At 36.9% G+C, this 16,567-nt stretch overlaps 1 protein-coding gene across 4 annotated transcripts in view; it reads right to left on the bottom strand.

Moving 5' to 3' along the window:
- Window positions 1-16,567, bottom strand: part of LOC107689790 (latent-transforming growth factor beta-binding protein 1-like) — an 89,042-nt gene that overhangs the window by 58,747 nt on the left and 13,728 nt on the right. For all 4 annotated transcript variants that reach the window (XM_016487940.1, XM_016487942.1, XM_016487943.1 and 1 more), the window contains exons 3-4: window positions 15,432-15,774; window positions 1,569-1,723 (exon numbers count right to left, since the gene is read on the bottom strand). In XM_016487940.1, the coding sequence (XP_016343426.1) occupies window positions 1,569-1,723; window positions 15,432-15,774 (498 nt within the window). The remainder of the gene's footprint in view (window positions 1-1,568; window positions 1,724-15,431; window positions 15,775-16,567) is intronic.

Genomic DNA, 16,567 nt, shown 5'->3' with positions numbered 1-16,567 from the left:
CCCCCCCCCCTCTCTCTTTTCTCCAGTTCTTGCCTTCCCTCTTGGCCAGGCTTTTATCTAAAATTACCCGGAGAAAATGAGGCTAATAACTCACTTTAGACAGTGCAGCGCACAAGGCAATGCTTAAGTCTTTATATGATTTCAACCAGAGGATCCGCTTGGAACAAAAACAATGGGGCTATAACTTAAGGGCCGACCTGCAGCAATACAAAATTACAATAAAGGAGACAACAGCAGACGTGCAATAGTGAGAGAGGAAGTGAGAAAGTGGGGTCTAAAACACACATGCCTGTGGTTGTGAACCATCTAACCACTAATTTGTACTGTGGATTCCAACACCTTTTGATCAATGAATTTCTCTGGTGGTTTGTGATGGATAATGATGTTTAAAAATCATTTAATAGATATTGTATTCAAATAGAGCAATTCTAGCCAAGATTAGCTTGAAAAAACAACAACAACAACAACAAATTTCCTACATTTCCATAACTCTTCCAGGCTTTGAAATTTTAATATTCATCTTTAATATCGATGACTGTGGGATCCCTGTTTTATCATCATCTTCAACTCTGCTACAGCTGTATAACAAAATCGTACTGTCTCAGACATGGAGCTAAACGTTTCTAAGCAAGTCAGACATGCTGTCACTCTCCTCACAGAACGTTTCACGGTGTATGTGATCTGTCATTCCGTCAAACATCCAGGGCTTCTTGCAGAGTCAGCGAGACTTGTTGAAAAATAAAAACTGATACATGAAATAACATTTTGAGATGCTGATGTCACTCGTTCTCAGATTTCTTCAACAGGAGGGGATGCTTTGGAATTACATCAATGTGTCAAAATTATAGAGAGTGGCAGCCAAGACATACACTACTTTTCAAAAGCTTGGAGTGAGTAATTTTTATTTTATTTTATTTATTTTTTTAAGATGAAATAGTCTATAATGTTGTTCACCAAGGATGCATTTATTTGATCAAAAATGCAGTAAAAACAGAAATAATGTGAAATATTATTACAATTTAAAATAACTGTTTTCTATTTGAATATATTTTAAAATGTAATTTATTTATGTGATGCCACAGCCAAATTTTCAGCAGCCATTACTCCAGTCTTCAGTGTCACATGAACAATTCTTCAAGTACATATGCTGCAGGTTAAATAAGGTCAAACATCATTGGTTTTTACATATCTTGTGACCAAAATTCACATGCATTATATTTTATTTTCGATAAATAATGACTTAGGGTATATTTGTTTGTTTGGTCCGCACTCAAGTGCGATTGCTGTATTCACACCTGCCCAAAAGATCCGCATCAAGGGGGGAAACGAACTTGAGTTCGATTCAATCGAACCAAACAAGACAGGTGTGAACGCACCCTTAAATTTCAGTTTGTTACTCACACACATCGATCATGACTTCACAAGACTTAGAATATAGAGCAAAAGTCTTATGAACTACTTTACAGTGCTTTTTAGGTGTTTTAAGTGACAATTTTCTTCCATACTCATGTGCTGTCAAAAAACACATTGAATTCAAACAGATCCAGCACTAGATGGATTGTACTTACGATTTATTGGTTTGTGTCCCACTGAAAGCGGAATGGCCTGGTTCAGGGTGGGTCCGACTCCGTGCATCTGCATGTGAGTGTGGTAGTTTTTCTGCTGAACCATGAACTTCTGGGTTTTGCTCTGGTGCATCGTCATTGAAACTGGGTTTTGTACTCTGGAAGATAAAAACATTAAAAACTAAAAAAAAAAGTCAACACCTTTTTAGAGTTTTTTTTCTCTTTCTCATAATTTATGTCCATATTGAAACATTCTTATGTTTTATTTATTCATGTATTCATGTTTTAATTTATGTGGTTTTCACTTTGATGAATTACCTGCTCAAGGCCATATGGAAAACCACAGTACCCTGAACACACAGACTTGCTTCTGGTCAAATGTAAATGAAACTAATCACTTGCAACAAACAAAGCACATCAGCATTCACATGAATCATGAAAAGTAATTTTGCATTATGTTTATCACACACATACAGTTGAATGCCATTTGTACAAACACATACTACAAGCACACAGACAAAAATCATAGCACATCACAGCACATAACACTCTCTTTTATTTATTTCTGTTATAACCATGTTAGTTTTTTTCTGTAAAATCCTTTTTCTTTTTATTTGTATATCAGAATGGATTTTACTGGCCAAGTCATCTCAATTAATGAATTGTATTAAGTTTGTTGCAGTGCAGTGCGGTGTTGTTATTATTAACTAAAACTAAAACTATTAGCAATTTTGATAACTGAAATAAAAAAATACAAATATTAAATTTAAAAAAAATTTAATTTGTTGCCTTGGCAACTAACTGAAATAAATAAGTAATAAAAGTGCACTAAAACAACTAAAATGAATAAAAATGATAAAAGAACATAATATCAATATAACTAAAATTAAAATTGAAAATAATAATAATAATAAAAGCCAATTCAAAATATTAACAAATACTATAATAGTATGGGAACATGCGATGGTCACTTCACGAAAGTGATTTTCGTTTGTGATCATGTGATCTTCGGTTAGGATATCTTGCGATGTATTTTAAAGCAAAGTTGGGGTTGATTCGACTTCACATACAAACGTAAGTACAATAGGCTAATTAAATTTGTCTATTTTAATGTAATACAAAATATTTTTCGTCAGTGATAGAAAAATTAAGACGGTAGTGTAAGCAATTTTAAGCAAGTTTAGTTTGAAAAAGTTTAATTGTAATAAGACACAATTAGACAATATTTGAATAAAATAATAATAAGAATAAATAATTATTTGCAATAACTGATGAAGCGTTGTCAAGGTAACGCTCATAGAAGAGTTTTGTCATCCAAATGCTCATAGGAGACAGTAATGCCCTACACCCTTCAAATAACACACTTCAAGGGCTCTGCCCTTCGAAGGGAGTAGGACATGGGGATGCTTACTTCCGTTTGGAATTCACATTAAGTCATACATGTTTGGAATGACATGAGGGTGACGTTGACTAAATTTGTGAACTACCTCTTTAAGGGCCATTCTTACTGAAATCGACTTGCAATCAAAAAGTGACCAGACATCATAATGTGTGATGACTGACAAATACTGCAGAGTTCAACTTTATGCAAATGAGCATTTACACAATGCGACAACTACCAATGGGAGTGCAGGCAGTGATTGCCGTCTTTCAGTGCAAGCAAGGCTGTAGACATAACAACATGCTTTTTATCCACAACAAAGCAAGAAATGAGGACAAAGTGTATAAACAGCGCCTGATTTCCGATCAAATGTAAAGCAATGGAATGAGCAGATACACAAAAACTAGCAAACAAAATTAGAATATTTACAGGGAAAGTGTAAAATTTCCAGCAACATGCTTTTGTTGTTGCTCTATTTTTTTGTTTTCTGAAGCAACTCGGAGCATGTTTCATGCTCGTTATCCTGGTTAATGCATGTTTCAATGTATAAGAATAATCAGCCTACATTACCAGTCAAAGGTTCTTGAACTGCAAGATTTTTAATGTTTCTTAAAGAATTATCTTCTGCTCACCAAGCCTGCATTTATTTGATCCAAAATGCACCAAAAGTAGTAACATTTTGAAATATTTTTACTATTTAAAATAACTGCTTTCTATTTGAATATATTTTAAAATGTAATTTATTCAGTTTTTATGAGGCTTTTTTAATAGTGTTCATATCGATATCGGAATTATATCGTATCGACCGAAATTAAGAAATATATCGTGATATCAATTTTGGCCATATCGTCCAGCCCTAATTCAACTCTGTCTTTCATCTCTCGTTTGATGTTTCCAAAGAGGTCTCATTCTGAAATGTATGTTTGTACTGCTTTTAATGTCATGTAATGTGTTGTAGTGCATAGTCTCTCACCCTTTCTCAGGGTGTATTCACACCTGTCTTGTTTGGTTCGATTGAATCGAACTCAAGTTCGTTTCCCCCCTTGGTGCGGATCTTTTGGGCAGGTGTGAATACAGCAATCGCACTCGGGTGCGGACCAAATAACCGCACTGAGACCCAGCTGAAGAGGTGGTCTCGGTCCAGTTCCAAACGAACTTTGGTACGCTTGAGAATTTCTGTCCAATGAATGGATGACCATAGCACAAGTGTGGTTTTGTTTACAATTTCTGGTTCACTTGCAAAAAAGGCAGTGTGAAAGCAAACCACACCAAACAAAAAAATTCAACACTGTATTTGGTCCGGACCAAAGCAAGTGAACTAGCGGACTTTCCTGGTGTGAATACACCCTCACAGTCTTTACATATAACAGTTTATTTCTGTGCCATGCATAGGGGTGGGAAATATGACCAAAATGTTATTTCACGGTATGATAAATTTTATTTCCCGATAACGATATGTACCTCGATATAGCTATTTTTATTTTATTTTTGTTATTAAAATTAAGAAAATGAAGCAAATTACAAGGATATAGCTATTTTTATTTTATTTTTGTTATTAAAATTAAGAAAATTAAGCAAATTACAAGGACAACAGAACAAATAAATATGAAATAAACTTTAAATTTATTCAGCTACAGTAGGTTAGGTTTATTTAACATGTAGTAAGAAATATTACAGAAATTGAATAAAGTGTATAAATAAAACACTGCATAGTCTTCACTGTATCAAACATGATTAACATTAATAACGACAGACAGCAGCAGGTACATTAGACCAACTGCATGGATCCAATATACTGAAACACATCCGGTTTTCACCCAACTGTTTTACATTTATTTAACATATAACCGACTGTGTTTACTTGAAAACTCCACACAACGGGCATTATGTCATTGCTGTGTGCGTATTTGGCCATTCAAGCACAATAAAACACAAAAGAGAGAGAAGGGGCTTTCAGTGCGCACACTTCGGCTGTGTGTCAGTCAGCGCGAGCACCACATTGAGTTCTTTTTCACTGCTTATTGCAGTTAATAACTCTACCAAGCACATCCCACTCTTTATTTTCTCATTCATGCATGTTTCCTTATCATTCAAAAGGTGTATAACGTTTAAGCAGTACTGTGTTACGCATATATATTTGCATATATAGATATATACCGTCATACCGCCGAGGCCCTAGCCGTGCATATGTACCAACAGATCAAATGATTTAAAGACCAGTCAATTGGCTCAGTGTTTACAACTCTGGGGTTGAATAACACAGGCACGCAGATATATAAAAAAAGATTTTAGCAACTATTTTGTATTCTAATTATTCTAGACACACAAGTCAAGGCCTAATTGAATTTGTCTGGGAAAAGCATATAATAGCTTCTAAGAGTTGAGTTTGAGCCCTCCACTCAGACCAGCAAACACAAAACCAACTTTTCTGTCAGGACCACTATAGTCAAAGATGATTGACAATTAGCATACAGTTTGGATTGGCGGTATGGTTCCGTTCTGGGCAAGAACTCCCTGCGCATCCATGCAGCCTAGCATGGATGAGAGCAGGGAGAGCAGCGATAACCCCCCAGGGTAAACAGAACAGAACTAACATAAATGTATTGCAGATATTGTTAAGTTCAATCATTTTATGTACACATTTTAGAATTAGTCTGATTCAAGGAGAATCAGAAGGCTGAATCCCGACTGACAGAGGAGGAGTTGGGGATGGAGGAGGGTAATTAGCTATTGAGCAATGCAAAAACTGCTGATACTACTGCGGGACCTTATATATGAATACTTAGATAGGTGTCGTATTCCCATAGGTTGATGGGGATCAGCTGAGAGTCAGCTGATGCGAGCTTGACTAACGTGACCTTCCAGAACTGACGCTACGCTAGATGATGTATACGTTCCCAGTATGGTTGTAACAGGTTTTGCTGTCAAGAAACATGGCCATGCTTGTTCACCAGCTACACCAGCATAAACCACCCTGAACCAACATGAAAATTCAAGTTGGTCTTTTCAGAAGTAAAACCAGTTAAAAACCACCCCACAAACACAGAACATTATTGCTTACAGACCACACACATAAAAAGAAAGCGTAAAATGTCTGTTCTTGAACAGGTGAAAAGCAATGAGCTGTGTAAGTGCTTATAAACTCTCTCTCTCTCTCTCTCTCTCTCTCTCTCACACACACACACACACACACACCATCACATGTCCTGGACAGTGGAAGCTGATACGTGGTGAGAACTAGCAGGAAGACAGTGTTTCAAGCATTTCCACATGCATCTCTCCATTTTCCCTGCATGTATACAGACAATTCATTCCAATTCATTAAACACACACATGCTGTCAAGCAAAAGTCCATCTTTAGAAAGTTTAAGGATGCATTTGCAGAGAGTGATGAATTGCTGCACTGGAGAGGTTATACAAAAATGCCTTATATGGAGATGAATTGGGCATGCATTATGCTAATTCGCAACTGCGGTACGTGCTCTTCATTTAAAATAATCCAGATTTATAAACATTAGAACGAGGGAATGAATAAATTTAATGCATGAGGATTTTGTGTGAGAATCTTTTCTGCCCATCTAAGTAAGAACACTTGTGCGCAATTACTAATGAATGCAGCCCAACGCAGTGAAGCTGAGTGTTTGGGTGATTGTTTGGGCGTTGCCTAAGCAAGCACTATTACTAATAAAGCCAAGAGCATTAAAAGCCAGAATGGATTTATAATTCTAAAGCCAGCACTCATGAATGCCCTAATAAGCTGCATTACCAGGCCTGGTGTGGAAAGAGCTGTGGGTTTCTTGCACATGTAGACAGGAAAACTGAATTTTGTGTCTGTGTGAGGAAGGCCAGCTGGCTTGTTCTAATCTCCTCCAAGAGGACTATACTACACCATGACTGTCTCTCATGTTCTTATGCCAGCGGGCATCTCGTAGCTCTTCCTCAACAGGTGCACGAGCTGGCGGCCACAGCAACGGGGAGGACATGTGTCTATTTTATTGTCTCTCTGTCTCTCTCTCGCCCATTGCTCCCCGGCTTCTCATTTGACAGGTTTCTGGACAGGTCTACCACACTAAACCCGAGGTGCTCCATCCATGAATCCAGACTCTGGTTCACTGCCAGGCTGCATTTCAGCTTGAAACCAAACAACACAAGAAACCTGAGCAGCCCAGCACCTGTAGATCACTGTAACAGTTCAAACACATACACACACATGCCACAACAACCACACAGACCCTCTCTAAATACATACACACACACTCAAGCCAAACCACATACGCACACCCACCCACATACACGCTCTCTAAATGCCTACTCACTAACCACACACCCAGATAACACACAGTCTGTAAATACATTTAAACCCACACACAAACACTGTCCTTACACATGGATACTCCCTAAAACACCAGACCTACTTGAAACACTCTTATAAAGGCTACACACACATGCACATATAAATTAGGACAACATTTATAAAAATATCAGTCCTTAAGACACTTAGGATTCTGACGTAAAGCCCAAATGCCCACAACCGCAGCTGAGACAGACAGCGTAAGACTATCCCTGACGAAAACCCTCCCTGAAGGGCTGACTGGATACTTTCAACACCACATAACACACGTGTGTAAGATGTACGCAGCACATTTGATGTATGCATGTGAAATACAGCATTCTCTTACACTTGTTATTGAATGTTCAACAGACGGTGACAAATCTGTGAATACATGTGCCATAATGTAAATCATTGTAAGGAAACCATTGGGTTTGTGCCCAGATGTGCTCTGTGGCCCCAACCTTTTTTTTTCAGTATGTTTAGCACAGACAACTGAGCACTAAGTTATAATTGTCTTCCTGTGGACCACTGAAAGGGATGGAGATGGATGTACTGAAGTACTTTTCAGCGTCAACTCTAGGACAGACATCTCATTGTACCATTTGAGTTGTGCACTTTCATGTCGTTTTCACTATGGGTGTTCAAAACTACATGTTTTAAAAATCAGTTAGTAGGTTGCCTGAATGTCTAGTTGACTAAGCAGTCTTAAAGGGACAGTTCACCCAAAAATGAAAGCTCTGGCATTATTATTCACCCTCATTTTGTTTCAAACCTGTCTGACTTTTTTATACTGTGGCACACAAAAGAATGCATTTTTAAAGAAGTCTATTATTTTCACCAAAGCTGCATTTATTTGATCAAAATACAATAAAAACAGTAATATATATATATATATATATAAATGTAATTTATTAAATCTATTTTATATTTGATTATTTTTTTAAATGTATTCCTGTGATGGCAAAGCTGAATTTTCAGCAGCCATTACTCCAGTCTGTCACAAGATCTTTCAGAAATCATTTTAATATGCTGATTTGATGCTCAAGAAACATGTCTTATTATTATCACTGTTGAAAACAGTTGTACTGCTTAATATGTGTGTGTGTGTGTATGTGTGTGTTAGTTAAATGGCTAATAATAACCAATTTTATAAGAACAATAGGAGCAATTTTAACCAACTGGCTCTTTTTTGATTAGCGAGCAACAGTCCACTAAATTTGAATAACTTGAGAATGCGATGTATATGGAGACAAAGCCATATGAAGCTTTGTTCTCAAATTTCACTTGTGGATGAACATTTAATGTGAAATCAATACGTATGGATCATTCAACTACTGCTGTTGAAGTCCACAGCTGCATCAGAGAGAAGATGAGAGTGAGAGAGGGATGTCAGAGAGGCCGAGAGGGAGAGAGAGTGAAAGTTATAAACATAAGCTCCAATTCCAGTCTCAACAAAATAGCTGGCGGGACCTCGTACGCTGGCAGACGTGCAGTAATTAAATCGAAAAAAAGATGCAGGGAGTTATTTTTTTACTCTCTTTCTCCCTCTCAATCAAAACTGAACAGCTACACAGGTCTGAACTCCAGTGATCTCCAGATGTTGCTTATTTTCTCATAAACAACTTAATTCTTCACATGTCCATTTCTCTATCTACCTCTTTCATTCTCTGTCCATCTCCATTTCATTTCATTCTGTACCACTCTGCCCATCCTCCTTCTTTAATAATATCAGTACTTCATCCATCTCGGTTTTCCATTTCCTTCTCCCACTTTTTTGACCACTTTGTCTATTCTTCTCCTTCCGCTCTTATCCTCTAGTTATTCCCAGAATCTGTCAGAATCTGCTGCAGTTCCTCCCTGGTGCTCGGCGAGACACTACACAGCTCTCTCTTCTAATGAACCCAGTGACCCACATCAGGATGCTTTTGCTCTCTTCTATACCTATTGCCTGCAGATGAATATACATTTGTTTACTAAACACCAGCAAACCCAATTTCATCACACCTAGACTACATGCTAACACTGTTTGATACATTACAATGCTGATTATCTCATAATGGCTACAGCTGTCAAGAGCATATTCTGTATTATTTTACTAAACAGTCCCTCCAGGATTTTGCGATTCTGCAATTACCGAATTTAACAAAATCAAGCATACACCACATTTTTTGTGCCAGCTTGTATTTTTGTCTTATTTCCACAACTTTCAAAAAAAAAAAAAAAACATTAAACTGAGAGGGGGGAAAGCAATTTTAGCTAATAAAAATCTATAGTTCAGAATCCCCAAAAAATGTATCAATATGTCTTCAACAATTTTGCTGCTGTATTGCAGTGAATACCATTGTAAAATGAGCAGTGATGGACCATACAGAGAACTAGGACATCTGGTTATATACAAGTGTTTAAAAAGGAAAGAAAATTTCCAATATGAAACCCATTTGAGCGACGGAAGGCCTGGAGAGGGTAATATTTAATATTTCCAAGTGATCTCTCCAAATCATTCACTCATGATCTTCACTTGTTTATTTTCTTTTCAACCTGTTCTCTTCCAAACCGGTGAAACACAATACTACCACAGTAGACAATATAATTGTTCAATTAACATTAAATAATATTTTTAAATATTAAAAGTGTACAGTATATAATTTCACTGATTAGATACTGTACTGGTTCAGTGACAGTGTGCAAGCTATTGTGTCCTACACAATTCTGTATTTTCAACCAAGAAGAACTATGAGAACTTCTATGCTGGTGACACCATTGCCTGTTTAGTAATGTGCAAAAATATTTAGGTATTCTTGTATTCTTCCCATCTATATTCACCAGTTACATAAATACATCATGATTATTGGTGAGTTTGCACAAATGTCGAGAAACCAAAATTCAGTCATTTTTAGGCTGCAAAAAATAAACAAATAAAATCATTGTCCATGCTTCAATTCAATTTTGGCAAAATGTTGACAATATATTGCAGTTATCAATCATTTTCCTAAAATGCTAAGAATGCTGAGGTTTAGCTAACAGCCACTACCATGATTTTGAAGAATTTGAAAGAAACCATGAACCTCTCCCTTGTTTCTTATTTCCCATCAGCAGGACAGTCCACACTTAGCCACAGAGTAGGGTGGCACCTCACTGCACGGGTGTCACCTGGATGTGATTGACACTTCAAAGTCCTTCCAGACATGAGAGAAGCAGCAACGACAAACTCCAGACCTCACTGATTGACAGGAGTTACAGAGCCAGGTGTGTGTTAACAGCACTGCTCTATTATGGGTAGGTTTTTGTCGCTGGAGGCTAGCGGTTACATCATGCTGTGGTGGAGTCAGTATGTGCTCTTCACAAGGTTGATTATATACGCTCTAAGAAAAGACCATAAAATTCGGCCAATGAACAATGTTAATATGAAGGAATTTTCCTTGTTGATGTTACACAGGTGTTTTACCTGTATTTCGAATTAGGCATTGCATTGTGCTGTGTTTAAGGGTTGACGGAAATGTCCGTAAAAATACTGGTAATTTTCTGCCAAGACATTATCTGCTTTTCTATGGATTTTTTTTCCTTACAGTGTAGAGTGCACATACAGTAAATGTACGTCAGCTGTAAGTTTAACTAGAAAAAAAGAGACAAGTCTGTGCTCACTGGGAAGAGGATAGTAAATGAAAGAGGAATTAAAATGTGTGAACCCTGGGGATTGTTTTGTTTGTCTTTGATTCACCATTTACTTCTCCGGCTTCATTTACCCCAGCATACTTATACACACAAACCACCTGTACACAGCTATAGCCACAACATCAACTGGTACTAATTAGTGGGGCATTTCATTTACCTTGTTAATTTATTATTTATTTAAAAAAAAAAAAATGCAAAAAAAATCCATGATTGCATTCATATTTTTCATAATAAATTTTCTAAATTGAGTATTGAAATGCAATAAAAATGATTAATGAATTACTATTTTAAATAGAGTACAACATGGTGCTCGCTACTGCTTTTACATACAACATACTGTAAGCTATTTCATTCACTTTAACTTGCAATTATTTTCTACCAAAATCTGATTTTAATAAGATGTGAACAATACCCTAAGCCGGCCGTGTCAGTTCAACTTATGGTTTTATATGAGTACTTAAAAGGACCAGTGACTCAGTCTTCAACTTACCTAAAGGTCACCTAAACTGCCAACAAAGGATTCATGAGTTTACTTGAGTTCTGGATAAGTCAACACAGAAAAATCCTCAGAGCACAACCACTACAAGGCTTAATCATAACCTCCAACATTAAACACCTCAAACCACTTTAGTCAAACAATAGGTTTAGAGTAAATACAGTGTGCCACACAGCTTGAGCACAATGCTCGGCATTGATCCAGGCTCGGAATATAAAGCGTCAACAGAAAACACTGGATAAAATCTCTCCTAAAGCGTCTCACTCCTTTCCATGACCAGCAGTGTTCCTGTGGATTGATCCGGTTTTCTAGACACAAATCTAAATCTAAACGTTTTTTATAGGTTTTAAATCTAAAGGTTTAATATTAATACAAGGCCTCTGCAAATTTAACTCTGTAACATCTTGATTTTAAAGTAAATAAATAAATAAATTCAAAATTATTGTAGCAGAGATGGTATTTTTCAGTACAACTATTGCATACCTGTAAAATCATGAAACCAGCCTGAAAATGATTCTTTTTCTGAGTGTTAGAGTTCATTGAGACAACAAAAAGATTTTTTACATGGCTCATACTTGATTCTAATTGGTCAAATGCTTTTACATTTATTGTTCCTAGAAGTTTGTCCACAATTAGCCAAAACATTTAGGTTCCCCAAGTGTTTGAATAACCATTTCACTGACCTGTTTCTGCGGTGATGACACCCAACCACAGCTTCACTACACTAAACCCACACTGATGACTCACAGCTGCCTGTCACACTCACACCAACAAATCATTCAATCTGTGCCTCAATAAACCTTTCACTCGTGCAGTCGGTTTTGGAGGGAAATGCGGCCTAATAATTGTCATATTTTGACAGTTGCAAATATCCCATTTGAAGAGTAAAATAACAGTGAAAGAACACATGATGTTAAATGTTTTTGTGTGCAAAATTTATAAATACATAACTCACTGCTTCCATGTGCTACCCTGGCAACCCTGAGACTGTAAAAAGTGGTCTAAGGGAAAAGCATGGCGACAGTAACTCACCAGTTTTCAAAACTGTGACAAGATGGAGTGGCAGGATCTTGGTACTTTAGTGCCAAGTCTAAATAAAAAAATTAAAAATAATAATAATAAAATAAATCCAAGCACTTTCTGACTGATAGGTGACTTGGTTCTAGAATCCTTTGATACACATATGGGTGAAATACTTATGGTTTTATATGAGTACTTAAAAGGACCAGTGACTCAGTCTTCAACTTACCTAAAGGTCACCTAAACTGCCAACAAAGGATTCATGAGTTTACTTGAGTTCTGGATAAGTCAACACAGAAAAATCCTCAGAGCACAACCACTACAAGGCTTAATCATAACCTCCAACATTAAACACCTCAAACCACTTTAGTCAAACAATAGGTTTAGAGTAAATACAGTGTGCCACACAGCTTGAGCACAATGCTCGGCATTGATCCAGGCTCGGAATATAAAGCGTCAACAGAAAACACTGGATAAAATCTCTCCTAAAGCGTCTCACTCCTTTCCATGACCAGCAGTGTTCCTGTGGATTGATCCGGTTTTCTAGACACAAATCTAAATCTAAACGTTTTTTATAGGTTTTAAATCTAAAGGTTTAATATTAATACAAGGCCTCTGCAAATTTAACTCTGTAACATCTTGATTTTAAAGTAAATAAATAAATTCAAAATTATTGTAGCAGAGATGGTATTTTTCAGTACAACTATTGCATACCTGTAAAATCATGAAACCAGCCTGAAAATGATTCTTTTTCTGAGTGTTAGAGTTCATTGAGACAACAAAAAGATTTTTTACATGGCTCATACTTGATTCTAATTGGTCAAATGCTTTTACATTTATTGTTCCTAGAAGTTTGTCCACAATTAGCCAAAACATTTAGGTTCCCCAAGTGTTTGAATAACCATTTCACTGACCTATTTCTGCGGTGATGACACCCAACCACAGCTTCACTACACTAAACCCACACTGATGACTCACAGCTGCCTGTCACACTCACACCAACAAATCATTCAATCTGTGCCTCAATAAACCTTTCACTCGTGCAGTCGGTTTTGGAGGGAAATGCGGCCTAATAATTGTCATATTTTGACAGTTGCAAATATCCCATTTGAAGAGTAAAATAACAGTGAAAGAACACATGATGTTAAATGTTTTTGTGTGCAAAATTTATAAATACATAACTCACTGCTTCCATGTGCTACCCTGGCAACCCTGAGACTGTAAAAAGTGGTCTAAGAGAAAAAGCATGGCGACAGTAACTCACCAGTTTTCAAAACTGTGACAAGATGGAGTGGCAGGATCTTGGTACTTTAGTGCCAAGTCTAAATAAAAAAATAAAAAATAATAATAATAAAATAAATCCAAGCACTTTCTGACTGACAGGTGACTGTTGGTTCTAGAATCCTTTGATACACATATGGGTGAAATCACTATAGAGGTACAGTACATGTGTGCTTTATTGTTACTGCGCATAGAGTCTGATTATCGACTGATGATTGATTATAGATGATTATTATGATTATAGACTGACTATCGGTTTCAATAAAGCCTTTGTGTACTTCTTGCCAAAACATTTGGCTTCACAAGATATTAACATAAACAGAAAATGTTATGTAAATTCTGATATCCTGACAGCCCTACCTTGAGTCTTGTCTTTTTGGCTTTTGTAACCCAAATATTATGCTAATAAAATAATTAAATATTGATATACTGATAACATTCAAAATGATCTAAATATCAAAAATGCAGGAAATTCCTCTCAAATGTTGAGCAAGTTTGTCTGCAGCTGAGAGAAAGAGGAGTTCTGGAGAGAGGCCTACCTCCTCCGCACAAAATAAACCCTGTGGAAACACACAGAAGCTTTCGAGGACAGGTCTGGGAGCAATTACCAAGCAGAAACGTCCAAACTTTGACTGCAAATGCACGTCAGTCCCAGCACATAAACTGCTTTCATTAATATTTTCAGTAGAATTCATCAATATCCTGCCCTGCCACAGTATTACAGCTTTTCCTGGAACCAACATGGGGCAATTCTGTGGCTTTCCCCGACATCTCAAGATTTTGACTCAGCATGTGCAGTCAGCCCGATTTGCTCTGTTAGAAAGAAATAAAGAAAGCTTCACATCTGATATGATCGTGAGCTTTCCAGTCGTTTATAGTCGTGGCAGTCAAAACAACCCCGAGCCAAACCCCCTGAACCCCCTCAAAAAGCAGGTCACTAAAGAGTCTGCAGGGGTTTTAGTCAGTCACAGTAAAGGATTCTCATAAAAATCGTGTTTTGAGGGCAAACAAAAATTACAGCAAAAACTAGGCTGACATCAGGAGTTCAGGGGTCACAATTTGGTGAAAGCCCAAATCTAAGTCATGTAAAAAGATTTCATTGAGTAAGGCTTAAGAACAGTAGGTATTTCTGTAAAACAGACCCAGGCTGAGAGAGTAGTAGGGGGGGCATGAAATGGGCAGAGACCTGAAATGGGCAGACGTCTGATGTCTGGCATTAATATCAAGCTAAGCAGTTCATTCCAAAATAATAAAATGACAAGTTTGGTGAACTAAGTGCCCGAGGAATCTAAAAAGTCCATTTACACAATTACTCCAGGCCTTTTCTATATGCTAGATTATATATCCTTAAACAAGCAATCTGATTATCATTTTATTAGCATTCTTTACTGACATTCAAACTTTTCAGGTTATATAATTGGTTTTCAAATACCAGGTTTACTAATAAATGCTGCCATCTCGTAAGTCTTTAAAAAGAGCATCCAACAGTGCCATTACACCACTGTGCTTTCAACAGGAAACATCTGAAAAGTAACTTAATAAGTGCATACATTATTTGATTATAAAACTGTGGTTGGAGACTTTTTGCGTGTCAGTAAGAGACAAAGCCAAACAACCATTATGACTGAAAATTCACCCAAATCTTGAACCATGACACAGTATTATGACAGCCATCATACTCACTGTGGTTGATAAGGAATGGGTCCGTTAGGTGACGGCTTCATGGACAGGGTCAGATGTCCCACTTTGGTGCCGGGCAACGGTAACGGCACTTGACCTTGGCCTTGCGGGAAGATCTGCTGAGGAATAGGACGCTGGGGAACTACATTATGACCATTGGGGTATCCATTCGTATGACCTCCGTTTGGAAGTCCACCATTGGTGTGTCCGTTTAGTGGTCCAGTTGGATGCGAGGATGGGGGCAGAGTAGTCTGTTCACAGGACTTGCCTTTAGAGCCTGGCTTACACACACAAATGTGGGGCCGCAAGCACATCCCTCCATTCTTGCATGGCGGTGTACAGTTAGCTGTAACAAAGAGAAGAAATGTTAAACAATTTAAAAAAAAAAATCATATAATACAATTAATATAATATAACTTATAACAAAATGTCATATGATAAAGTTTAATTACTTATATAGTGCTGTTAGAATTTATAGAAGTTTATAGAAAAGAGTTTTCCAGGCTGGTCTGGTTATGTAAATACAAGTGGTTTAAATGAATATTCTGGGTTAATATAAAATAAAACAAAACCAAAAGAAAACCTAACAAAACAAAACAAAAAACAGAGGAAGGGTGGAATATGCCGGGATCCATAGCCTTCCATTATACATGCTTTTCTGTGCACACTTCTATTTAGTTAATTTTTACATGAACTGATGTGGGAGATGAAATGAAACATTTTTATTTTATACTTAAGGTTTTCATTTTGCTTACTGATAATTATTATTTTGTGGTAACAGTATGGAATATAACTTTTAGAAGTAGATTTCTACAATATTTTCAGCATAGTTAATACATTAGAAAGTGTGTAAGGTCATAGTTTTTGTACGCTTTTTATGTGGTGAGGAACAAAATATATAAAAATTAAGGTCAGAACTGATATCTGCACAGATCATGAGAAAAAGAGTGAAGAGAACGAAAGAGAAGCAGACTAACAGAGAGAGCAAGAGAGAAGGAAAATGAGTGGATAACTGGGTGTTGACTTATGGTCTGTAAGTGGAACAAAACATAAAAATGAAGGTCAGAACTGTTTTCTGCACAGATCATGAGAGAAAGAGCAAAGAGAATGCAAGAGATGCATGAGAGAATGCAGACTAA

The sequence above is a fragment of the Sinocyclocheilus anshuiensis genome, unplaced genomic scaffold (assembly GCF_001515605.1).
Source record: "Sinocyclocheilus anshuiensis isolate Anshui unplaced genomic scaffold, SAMN03320099.WGS_v1.1 scaffold918, whole genome shotgun sequence".
NCBI classification, from domain to species: Eukaryota; Metazoa; Chordata; class Actinopteri; order Cypriniformes; family Cyprinidae; genus Sinocyclocheilus; species Sinocyclocheilus anshuiensis.
The sequence above is the reverse complement of the archived record's forward strand: the minus strand, read 5'-3'. Positions and strand labels throughout refer to the sequence as shown.